Source organism: Scyliorhinus canicula, chromosome 15 (assembly GCF_902713615.1).
Source record: "Scyliorhinus canicula chromosome 15, sScyCan1.1, whole genome shotgun sequence".
Taxonomy (NCBI): domain Eukaryota; kingdom Metazoa; phylum Chordata; class Chondrichthyes; order Carcharhiniformes; family Scyliorhinidae; genus Scyliorhinus; species Scyliorhinus canicula.
The window spans coordinates 45,663,663-45,676,320 of NC_052160.1; the positions used below are offsets into that span (position 1 = coordinate 45,663,663).

Genomic DNA, 12,658 nt, shown 5'->3' on the forward strand with positions numbered 1-12,658 from the left:
AAGTCCCGGACCTAGAGGTATCTGAAAACATTTCCCGGGGGCAGGCCGAACTTCTCCTCCAGCGCTTTCAAGCTAGGGAACGTTCCATCTATAAACAGGTCTCCCATCCTTCTAATGCCTGTCCTATACCAGCCTTGGAACCCCCCGTCTATCTTGCCCGGAGCAAATCTATGGTTGTTCCGTATCGGGGTCCAAACTGAAGCCCCCTCCTCCTTCCTGTGCCTCTTCCACTGACCCCAGAGCCGCCGTCACTACCGGGCTTGTGGTGTATAGTGCCGGCGAGAACGGCAGTGGTGCCGTTACTAGTGCCCCTAAGCTAGTGCCTTTGCATGACGCTGCCTCTAGCCGCCCCCACTCCGCCCCCACCTCCATTACCCAGTTTCTAACCATGGATGCATTAGCCGCCCAATAGTAGCTACGGAAGTCCCCCCCCCCCCCCCCCCCCCCCCCCCCCCCGGCTACGCTCCAAAAACAGTCTTTTAACCCGCGCAGTCTTGTTTGCCCACACAAATCCCGTGATAATCCTGTTCACCTGCTTGAAGGAGGATTTGGGGATGAAAATGGGGAGGCACTGAAAGGCGAACAGGAATCTGGGAAGAACCGTCACAGTCTGCACTCTTCCCGCCAGTGACAGCAGGAGCATGTCCCACCTTTTAAAGTCTCTCTCCATCTGTTCTACAAGCCGAGATAAGTTGAGCCCGTGCAGGGCATCCCAGTTCCTAGCCACCTGTATACCTAAATAACGAAGCTCCTCTCCACCATTTTCAGCGGGAGCTCCCTCAGTCTCTCCTCCTGACCCCGAGCGTGGATTACAAACAGCTCACTTTTCCCCACGTTCAACTTGTACCCAGAGAAGCTCCAAAAGTCCCCCAGAATCTGCATGACCTCCCCATCCCCTCTCGAGGGTCCGAAATATACAATAGCAGGTCATCCGCGTAGAGGGAAACCCGGTGTTCCTCCCCCCCCCCCCCGGACCAGCCCCCTCCAGTTTCTTGAAGTCCTCAGCGCTATGGCCAAAGGCTCAATTGCCAGGGCAAATAGTAACGGGGATAGGGGGCACCCCTGCCTCGTCCCTCGGTACAGCCTAAAATATTCCGACCTCAGCCGGTTTATGGACACACTCACTACGGGTGCCTGATATAGTAGCTTGACCCACCCTATGAATCCCTCCCCGAATCCAAACCTACCTAACATTTTCCACAGGTACGCCCACTCCACCCTGTCAAAGGTCTTCTCTGCATCCGTTGCAGCCACTACTTCTGCATCCCCTCCCTCAGAGGACATCATAATAATATTCAGGAGCCTCCTCACGTTTGTATTCAGTTGCCTGCCCTTAACGAAACCAGTCTGGTCCTCCTCGATCACTCCCGGGATGCAGTCCTCTATTCTGGTAGCCAGAATTTTTGCCAACAATTTGGCATCTACATTCAGGAGTGATATCGGCCTGTAAGACCCACAATGAAGCAGATCCTTCTCCCTCTTCAAAATGAGCGAGATCAATGCCTGCAACATCATCGGGGAGAGGGTTCCTCTTTCCTTTGCCTCATTAAAGGTTCTTAGCAGGAGTGGGCTCAGTAGCTCAGAGAACTTCTTATAAAATTCTACAGGAAAGCCATCCGGACCCGGGGCCGTGCCCGGCTGCATACTTGCCAGGCCCTTAACTATCTCCTCCAACTCAATCGGGGCCCACAGTCCCTCCACCCGAACCTCGTCGACCCTTGGGAACCTCAATTGGTCCATAAATTACTTCATCCCTTCACTTCCCCTCAGGGGTTCTGACTCGTACAGCTTCCCATAAAACTCCTTGAAGACTTCATTGATCCTCTTTGGGCTTAACACCGTATTACCCTCCTTATCCCTCACTCCCCCGACCTCTCCTGCGAGGTTGGTGCGCCAGCATCCTACGTGCTTTCTCCCCATACTCATAGACTACCCCTTTCACTTTCCTCAACTGCGCCTCCGCCTTCCCTGTGGTCAGCAAATCGAACTCCGCCTGTAATCTCCGGCGCTCCTTGAGCAGCCCCCCCTGGAGGCCTCCATGTACTTCCAGTCTACCCTAAGCATCTCTCCCACCAGCCTCTCCCTCTCCGCCCTCTCCCTCTTCTCTCTGTGGGACCTAATAAAGATTAACTCCCCTCTGATGACCGCCTTCATAGCCTCCCAAACCGCTGCTACTGTTACCTCTCCTGTGTGATTCGTTATCACATAGTTCTGAATGCTCCGCCTTATCGGCCCACACACCTCTACATCCGCCAGAAGCCCCACATCCAGTCTCCAGAGAGGGTGCTGCACCCACTCCGCCCCCCATCGCAGGTCCACCCAGTGCGGGGCATGGTCTGAGACCGCAATGGCCGAATACTCAACCCCCTCCACCCTCGGGATTAACGCCCTGCTCAATACAAAAAAGTCAATCCGCAAGTAGACTTTGTGGATGTGAGAGAAGGAGAACTCCTTCGCCCTTGGCCGCGTGAGTCTCCACGGCTCCACGCCCCCCACCTGATCCATGAACTCCCACAGGGTCCTGGCCGCCGCCGGTCTCTTTCCCGACCTGGACTTAGACCGGTCCAGCACCGGATCCCAGACCGTATTAAAGTCCCCCCCCACCACCCATGATCAAGTTACTTGACTCCAAGTCTGGGATTTTTCCCAACATGAGCCTCACGAATTCCGCATCAACCCAGTTCGGGGCATATACGTTCACCAACACCACCCGGGCTTTTTGTAGCTTCCCACTCACCATCATGCACCTGCCCCCCTTGTCCGCCACAATACTCCCTGCCTCGGATGCCACCCGTTTGCTAACCAGAATTGCCACCCCTCTGGTCTTCGAGTCCAGCCCCGAGTGGAACACCTGGCTCACCCATCCCCTCCTTAACCTCGTTTGGTCAGCGAGTTTTAAGTGCGCCTCCTGTAGCATGGCCACATCCGCCTTTAATTGCTTTAAGTGCGAGAACACGCAGGACTTCTTGACCGGCCCATTTAGGCCCCTCACATTCCACGTGATCAACCTGGATGGGGGGTTGACTCACCCCCGCCCCCCCTCCCAGCCGACTAGCCAACTCCCTTTTTCAGCCAGCCACATGACCGCACCCCCCCGCTCGCTCCAGCCCTCCAGCTGGAGGCCCCCCAACCTGACTCTCCACCTATCCCCAACAGTTGGCTCCCCTTCAGTCAGAAAAGCAGTGCCCCTTCCCCCCCCGCCCCCCCAATCCCAACCCCCCATGCCAAGCACCCGCTTAGCACTTATTTCCCCCCCTTTGCGCTTCCATAAGTCAGCTGACCCATGCTGACACCGGCCGCTCCCGCCTCTATCTCCAACCTCACTATTGTCTCCTCCTTTGGGTCCCCAACTCCCCCTCCCCCGCAGGGTAAGAGGGCAAGTGCCACCCGGATCCTTTCCGTGCACCGGACAACACAACCCGGGCGTTACCCTGCCCCCTGAAACAAAAAAACAGGAAAAGGAAAGCAAACAAACTTAAATTCTACTAACAAACTTACATCAGGCCAACGCTCGGTTACACATCTCCGCCAGCGCGTTTCACTCACGTGCAGCTGCCCCTTAGTTCAAGTCCAGCTTTTCGTGCTTAATGAATGTCCACGCCTCGTCCGGCGTATCAAAATAGTGGTGCCTGTCCTTGTGAGTTACCCAAAGTCTCGCCGGCTGCAGGAGCCCGAATTTCACCCCTTTGCTGTGGAGGACCGCCTTAGCCCGGTTAAAACCCGCACGCCTCCTCGCCAGTTCAGCTCCCAAGTCCTGGTAGATGCGAATCTCGCCGTTCTCCCACTTACTGCTCCGCTCCTTCTTTGGCCAACGCAGGACCTGCTCCCTGTCTGTAAAGCGGTGGAACTATATCACCATCGCCCTTGGTGGTCCATTCGCCCTTGGTTTCCTCGCAGGGACTCTATGCGCCCCGTCCAGTCCCACGGGCCGCGGGAAGGCCCCTGCGCCCATCAGCGTCCCCAGCATTGTAGACACATACGTGCTCGCGTCCGCCCCCTCCACACCTTCAGGAAGGCCCAGGATCCGTAGATTGTGACTCCGAGACCTATATTCGAGGTCATCCAGTCTCTCCTGCCATCTCTTGTGTAGGGCCTCGTGCGCCTCCACCCTGACCACCAGGCCTAGGCCTGGCCTTCATAGGGGCCAGCATCTCAGTCTTCAGCTCTGCGAAGCAGCTCCTCAGTAACTCTTGTTGCTCTCTCGACCCTTGGGCCCATGCTTCATGGTCCGCGCCGGCCGATATTTTGTCCTCCCGGACCCACTCCGCTCTCTTCCCCGCAATCGCTCGTTTCACGGCCCCGCTCCTGGTTCCCTCCATACAGCAGTGAGGGGAACCTCTCCAGCGTCCTTTCCCACGCCGGTATTCACCTTTGAAGTGCCGATGCCGTCCAGTTTAAGGGCCTGAAATCCCGATCCCGGTGGGAGCTGCAGTGTATGCGACTTAGTCAGACATGGCCGCTACCGGAAGTCCCCACCAGATGCCTTCTTAACTACTGTATCCATCCGCGCTGCCACCTTAAGGGACCGGTGTACATGCATACAAAGGTCTCCCTGATCCACGATGCTTCCCGGGGTCCTGCTGTTATCATGTATTCCCTTGCCTTGTTTGTCCTGCCCAAGTGCACCACCTCACACTTATCCAGCTTGAATTCCATTTGCCACTGACCAACCTGTCCAAATCTCCCTGTAATCGAAGGCTATCCTCCTCACTATTTGTCACCCCTCCCAATTTTCATCTTATCTGTGAACTTACTGATTAATCCTCCTACATTCAGATCTAAATCTTTTGTATCAACCACAAACAGCTTTGTATCAACCACAAACAGCAAGGGATCCAACGCTGATCCCTGCGGTATACCACTGCACACAGACTTTCAGTCAGAAAAACACCCCTCGACTATCACCTTCTGCTTCCTGCAACTCAGCCAATTCTGGATCCAATTTGCCAAATTTCCTTGGATCCCATTGGCTCTTACCTTTGCTGTCAGTCTCCCAAGTGGGACATCATTAAGAGCCTTGCTGAAGTCCAAGTAGACTACGTTAAATGCATTCCCTCATCTACACACCTGGTCACCTCTTCGAAAAACGACCTGCCCTTAACAAAACCATGCTAACTGTTCTTGATTAATTCCTGCCTCTCCAAATGCAGATTAATTCAGTCTCTTAGAATTGCTTCCAATAGTTTCCTCACCACTGAGGTTAGACTGACTGGCCTGTAGTTTTGTGGTTTATCCCTCCCTCCCTGAATGAATAAATGGTACCACATTGGCTGTCAACCAGTCCTCTGATACCTCTTCTGGGCCAGAGAGGAATTGAAAGTTATTGCCAGCTCACTTGCTGTTTCCTCCCTTGACTCACTTGGGGAAGCATTTCCTCCGGTCCTGGAGAATTGTCTACTTTTAAGCATGCTAGACCACTCTGTACATCCTCTCTGCCTTTGTTAACCTCTTTAATTTTATCAGTCTTTCTCCCTGATTTCTGTACTTACACCGTCCCCATCACAAGTGAACGTTGAGACAAAGTATTCATTTAGAACCCTACCTATGTCCTCTGGCTCCACACACAAATTACCACTGTGGTCCTTAATGGGCCCTACTCTTTCCCTTTTTCCTAGTTATCCTTTTAGCAAGCATTCTCTGTGATCCTTTAAGTTTAACCACGGCTACAGCTTTTCTTACCTTCATTCTTCCTGCACCAAGTACACTTCATCTTTTTCCCAAATCCAAAGTGTTGGAACCATGAGCCATTACACAGATTCTCCTACTATCTCATTTATTGGAAGGCATACCTAACTTTCATCTCTTTTCCTTCTATAAATCTACAGGTTTTTACAAGTCAAATGTATTATCATCCAATCAGTATTTACTTACTAAAATACTAATTTGGCTCAGTGGTAGCCCTCATCTGCAAAAATCAAAAGGTTGACCCACCCAGGCGAACACTTCAATGTTGTATGGAGGCAGTGCTGCATTATCAAGATCTGTCTCCATTTGGCTGAAACATTAAACCAAGGTCCCAAGTGCCCTTTCAAGTAGTCAGAAAATATCCAATGGTACTTTTTCCAATCAAAGCAAGAACTTCATTGGTATTCTGGCCAATATCTACCCATTAACCAATATCATTAAAATTATTTACCTTATTTCTTTGTTGCAGCACTTTGACGTACACAAAATACTCCTTTGACTGGGAACACCCAGTGAGCACAAAAAGTGCTATATAAGATGAATATTCATTCTTTTACCTCTTCTTTTGATCTTAGTGATGATTTCATACATAATTGAACAAAAATACAAGTACCTGGAAGCCATGAATGGCGTCATATCCAGCTCCAGTGGAAAAGAGACGTATGTAGTGATCTTTCGCCGTAACTTGGCCGAGTGTTCAAAACGCTACACAAGTAGAACAAGAGTCAGTTTGGTTTGCTTGCCAGTAACTACCCCAATTTCAAACATCCTCAACTCTTACACCATAGGCAACAGATCTGGATACTATTTTCTTCTCAGGACAGAACTTGCACTCCAAACGTAGGTCATCATACTGGTCCAAAATTGTCTAAAGCACTGCTAGAACACTGTCACTTCCTTGATAATTCAGCAGGTCAATGCCTTGTCTCCTTCCACTGTGCAACACATTTGAGTACCAGCATATCCATTTAAAAACAGATTTTTAAAAAAGGTAAAAGCTAAAACTTACTTCTGGTTCTGTGCATTCCAATTCAGACTGAAAGTGCTAAGCATGTGTCCACTGTATGGAGTTTGCATGTTCTCCATGTCTGCATGAGTTTCCTCCGGGTGCTCTGGTTTCCTCCCAGTCCAAAGATGTGCAGGTTAGGTGAATTGGCCATGCCAAATTGTTATTTTAGTGACCAGGGATGCGCAGGTTAGGTTACGGGGACAAGGCAGGACAGTGGGCCTAGGTGGAGTGCTCTTTTGGAGGGTCAGTGCAGACTCAATGGATCGAATGGCCTCCTTCCGCACTGTAGGGACTCAATTACTTAATCATATATTCACTTTGAGCCACTCACTCCAAGGACACAGGTAGCTCAAATGGTTAGTGAAGGGTGTTACTACTTTGAACTAATTTCCAGTGCAGAGGAAATGTTGGTAAATTGTATTTAACAACCTTAAGTGGTAATATTTGTGGTACCAACAAGCTATTCAACTTGTGAAGCAGTTATGTTGCTCCCAACAATTCAGCTGCAGATGCTGGAATGTTGACCGTATCCAGAGAAGTCAACATAAATTCTCAACTTACTTTGAGATGAAAACAGGCCACTATGGGAAGTTTCTTCATTGTAAGCTGTTTCGTCGATTCTTGATAACTATGGCAACCACTACATTTTATTTTGGCACTGCTTCCGAGATGCTCAGGCCTTGTAAACCTGGGATATAATTAGTGAAAAACACAGATTAATATCATTTTTAAAAAATTAAAACAATAAATAAATTTAGAGTACCTAATTCTTTTTTTTCCAATTAAGGAGCAATTTAGCGTGGCCAATTCATCTATCCTGCACATCTTTTTGGGTTGTGGGGATGAGACCCACACAGACACGGGGAGAATATGCAAATTCCACACGGGCAGTGACCCTGGGCCGTGATTGAACCCGGGTCCTCGGCGCCGTGAGGCAGCAGTGCTAACCACTGCGCCACCGTGCTGTCCTACAGATTAATATCATAATACTTACTCAACTAATGCTCACTAATTCTAAGTGATGTTAGACAGAAAACTGTATTAACCAGGTCAAGGGAAAACAACCCAAATTCTCATTTTCCCACATAATAACATTTCTATGATTAAATATTAGGCGGTGAAAGCAGTTGTGGGTCTTGAGTTGGGAGAGATGAGGCGTAGGGGGCAGCATCAACTATTTGAAGAATAGTCCATTGAAATTCAACTAAGAAATGTTTAAACTAGAATCAGAAAAGGAAGATTACTGGATATGGAGCTTCAAAGATAAAAATTACAATGTAGTCAAAACTATGCTGAGCTGCAGATGGTCATGACTTTGTTTAAAAACAATTTGTTAAACGTTTTATGGATAGAGTGAGCATTGGTTGAATGTTTTCTTTCTCACATCTTTCTTTGTATAACCGTCAGCTGATGTTTATATAGAACCTTTAATGTAGAAGAATGACCCAAGGTGCTTCTATGAAGGCATAATTAGAGGAAAGCAAAGCTCGGTCAAGGACTGGGTTTAAATAAGATGACAAACATGGAGCATTATACAGCTGAAGGCATGGCCACCAATGATAGGAGACACAAAAAAGTGAGCCAGAGAGAAATTGAGAGTTCAAGGGAGTGGGCACAGTACAGTTGTAAGTGGTTTCAAGGAATGAGGCAGTGATTGGTAACAAAATCCTGAAGAGTAAGGCGAGACAGAATTGTGCCTCCATTCATTTATAAAATAATTTTTAAATGTCACGTGCTAAAGCTTATTCCATCCAGCAGTGTTCAGAATTAAAATTCTGCAATGACACAATCTCTCCACTATATAAACAGACATGATACGTATGCCACAAAAGGGATGAACTGCTGTACCTTCATTGCTGTACATATCTACACAGTTCAAATTCTGTACACTGAAAACCAGTATCAGAAGGTACCTTCGTAGACAGTCTGTAAGTGTGGTGGTTCCAGAGGACATATGGCTTTCTCCATTCACAACATTTCCATCAGAGCCTGGACTTAAGGGCCAGAATGGTGTGGAAGACCCAGGTAAGTCCAGGCTAATGTCCCAGAAAGGATCTATCGTAGTGGAGACACCACTAAAGAAAAGAAAAATCACATGGTCACAGCGGTGTGTAGTGGTCAGATGCAGTCCCATTATCAAGAAGCAACTCAATTCAACTTAGGATGTCAGTGAAGGAACACTAATCTTCTGCTACACAACACAAGAGTTGCAACAGAGTAAAAGTGGACTTTGACCCAGTTCATGTTGGTGTATTTAACCATGGAAACAATAGTCCTAATCTCATGTCCAAGGCTGAATTATAATATCGGCTATCAACACAACAGCTCTTTAGATCTACTGCAGATTTAATGGTGCATACCTGGCCAACTTGTGACTTTGCTTCCTATTTGCTGGAGAAATGCTATGAAAAAGTCCACCTTCTCGTACATTTTTAGCTCAAGCAATTGTGCCAAATTGCTGCTTTGTTTGGTTTTAGTCAGGTTTGTAACTTTGTATCAATTTCAGCATTGTTTAATTATTCTGCAACACTGTGTTTCTGTGATTAGCTACAGAAAAATTTGCAAGTGGATTCAAGCTAAAACAGCAGTGCTTCAAACAGTACATGGGAGGAAGGTGATGCGAATTCAAGATTCAGCCCATAGATAGCTGTAATACAATACAAACTGACATAGGATGCCTCTGTGCTTTCTACAGTTAAATGGTTTCAATTAAGACTTCCTATAATTTCAAAGTTGTTTATTTTGTGACAAAAAAAATGATTTTTCCAGTAATTTCAATTAGGCAGCTTAAATAAAGTAAAGTGGTACATAGTGCTAAAAGGAATTTAATTTATTCGAGGTTTCAAACTAAGTGCACTGGATGTTTAGACTGCAAGGATCATGGAGGTAGAAAATAAGTGCCGTTGAGCATTTAGAAGGACTGGAGTTACATTTTGCAACTAATTTAATATTTTTCTTAAATACAACAGAAAAGGGATGGGGTGAGGGAGAGAAAAATTATCAAGGATTCTGGCAAGGTCGATGATTTGAATGGTATTGTGTTTTTACGAAAGGATTTAGTGGAAGATACTAAAACTAGCACTTTGTCTTTACTGATGAAGATGTATTTTTCTTACCCTCTCTAGTTATAACTGAAGAGGTGAATATCAGTAAGTTTTTTCCTTCCACACTAACAGCTGGTTTAACAAGGCTTCAATTTCAAACCTACAAAAGCAATTCACTTACTGACAAACTTGGCAAGTGACGTCAGACTGCAGTCCCCCAGTGAAGATTTGGTCAATAATGCAGTTACAGTGGTTTGGATTACTGGCTTTCTTCCCATTATCATCACCTACACAAAAAGAAAAAGTCTAATAAAAACCTATTGAGAAATCTTGCATTGAGATTGAACTTCAAGGCATAACAACAGATAAAATATACAAACAATTACTGCAATCTAGTAATTTCAAATAGTATGGATAACACTTGCCAAGACTTCTGCCTGATAAGAGAATGAAGGGTAATTGTTAAATGTCTGCCCTGAAGCCAAGATAAAAGATATAAATTTTGTATGTGGACAGAAACAATGTTCCCCATAGATTCCCCTCGCTTTTTAGACAGCTGGTTGCACTACACAGTCCCTTTAAGAATGACGCATATGTGCATCTTAAGGGAACACTAGCTGCATGAGGCTTGTTTGCTCATTGCTATTCTGGATTGCTGCACATCCTAGAGGGAACGTCGGTAAGAAATGTAATTTTCCACTGGGCATTTTTTAATGCAAAATGAAGTAGTGTAACCTCACTTGGTTGAAACATCAACATTTTGGAAACAATACTTGATACCGAATGGGCGAGTTGGTCCTGCTACGTCCTCTTATAATCAAGCTGAAGCAGGATAACAGATCTCTTGGTCCCGAGATATCCCACCCATGGCATTTGGACAGGACTAAGGACCAAGCTCTATACTTGGGTGACAAACTCCATAATTTTGACAGCTCTAACAAAAACAAAAGAACTGACACTGCAAATCGAGAGGATTATTAGAAATTACTCAATTGGGAAAATGGACTAGCATAAGCATGGTGTGACAACTTGCATCTGGCATATCTATAGGCTGTACTCATGTAGCGATAGAACTAGTGGTGTAGATGGAGAGACAGAGAGAGACTAGACTCTTCCAGCAGGAAAAACATACTGTCTGTTGCCCTATTAGTGTGCATTTTGGTTTTTCATGTTTAGATTGCTCTTGTGCTATTTAACTCTAATGTGATGTTTACAGTTCAAGTGTAGACTGCTAGACTGGAAGATTAGGTTCCACAGTGCTGTATTGTTTAAAAATAGCAGGCATTTCCACCTCCTCACATAGGCAGTAGGAATGGATATAGAAACCCATTCTCAGGGTGAAATCTGCTGCTGTTACCATGTCATGTGAGAGTACCTTTAAGAAATGGGTGTTTACTACTGCAGTGATGTCAGAGAGTGGGTGGAGCTGGGCTGTCAGCTTTTTACTTTCGTATTAGGTTGTTTGCTGCAGGGTATGTTTTAGTTTCGTTTTCAGTGTGGGAGCTGAAGCCAGACAGAGCAGGTGTACTGTTGATCTCTTCGCCATAAAAAGACCATCTCTTGATCATTTGGTGAATTCAGAATTATAAAATGTTTTCAGTAATGAATTTAACCTGATGTGCTTCTGTTAAAAAGTGTTTCTTCTGTAAGTCTTCTGGATGTTAAAAGGACAACGTAAGTATTACTTAGTGTTGTATTCTTTGGGGGTTGTATATGAATTAATGGTTGCTAAGATGTTCACTGTATGTTTTAAAAAGGTTAACTTGTGTTCATAGAATAAACATTGTTTTGCTTTTAAAACGTACTTTCCATTTCTGCAGTACCATACCTGTAGAGTGGGCCGTGTGCTCCCCATACCACAATCTATTAAAAGTTGTGGGTCAGGTGAACTCCATGATACACTTTGGGGTTCTCTAAACCATGGCCCAAAATCACCCACAAGCAAGATTTATGAGGCAGCCTGATAGCTTGGCTGCAGAAAGTGAAGCTTGCACCCCACACTTCAGTTGCAAGAGTCTGTGCAGTCTTGACTATACTGATGCTGAAACAAGTTAGGGAAATAAATACCTACATGACTGCAAAAAAATTCAGCTGTTTCACAAAAGCTCTGTGTCTTTATTAGTGCCACAAGTCGGCTTACAAGTTACTGTGAAAATTCCCAAGTCGTCACATTCCGGCACCAGTTCGGGTACAGAGGGAGAATGTCCAATTCACCTAACAAGCACGTCTTTCAGGATTTGTGGGAGGAAACCGGAGCACCGGAGGAAACCCACGCAGAAACAGGGAGAACGTGCAGACTCCGCACAGGCAGTGACTCAAGCGGAAATCGAACCCGGGACCCTGGCGCTGTGAAGCAACAGTGCTAACCACTGTTCTCCCAATTAAGGGGCAATATAGCGTGGCTAATCCACCTAACCTGCACATCTTTGGGTTGTGGGGGTGAAACCCACGCAGACACAGGGAGAATGTGCAAACTCCACACAGACAGTGACCTGGTGTCGGAATCAAACCCAGGTCCTCAGCACCGTAGGCATCATTGCTAACCACTGGGCCAATGTGTCGCCCTTTGTGGCACTTTATCATATGAAGATGGGAATACAAATACATTACCTCTACCGATTCCCCTTTAGCCACCCTGGTTGTTACATCCTCAAAGGAATTCTGATAAATTAATCAAATATGACTTTCCTTGCACAAAGCCATATCAACTCTGCCAGATTGTAATATGATTTTCTAAATGTCCTGCTGCTACCTCCTTTATAACTGATTCTAGTGTTTTCCCAATGGCAGATGTTAGGCTAACTGCTCTATAGTTTCCTTCTATCTGTCTGTCTCCCTCGTTTCTTGAATAGAGATGGCAACAAACAGTAAATGAGACAGAAAACTGGGTACTTGGGAATCTATCTATTATGGAATTAGA

The 12,658-nt window shown here is 46.4% G+C and overlaps 1 protein-coding gene across 6 annotated transcripts in view; it reads right to left on the bottom strand.

Annotated features, from left to right (window-relative positions):
- usp22 (ubiquitin specific peptidase 22) overlaps positions 1-12,658 on the bottom strand; it is a 171,075-nt gene that overhangs the window by 9,137 nt on the left and 149,280 nt on the right. For all 6 annotated transcript variants that reach the window (XM_038819881.1, XM_038819879.1, XM_038819877.1 and 3 more), the window contains 4 exons: positions 9,920-10,025; positions 8,608-8,769; positions 7,256-7,382; positions 6,299-6,390 (listed from right to left, as the gene is read on the bottom strand). In XM_038819881.1, the coding sequence (XP_038675809.1) occupies positions 6,299-6,390; positions 7,256-7,382; positions 8,608-8,769; positions 9,920-10,025 (487 nt within the window). The remainder of the gene's footprint in view (positions 1-6,298; positions 6,391-7,255; positions 7,383-8,607; positions 8,770-9,919; positions 10,026-12,658) is intronic.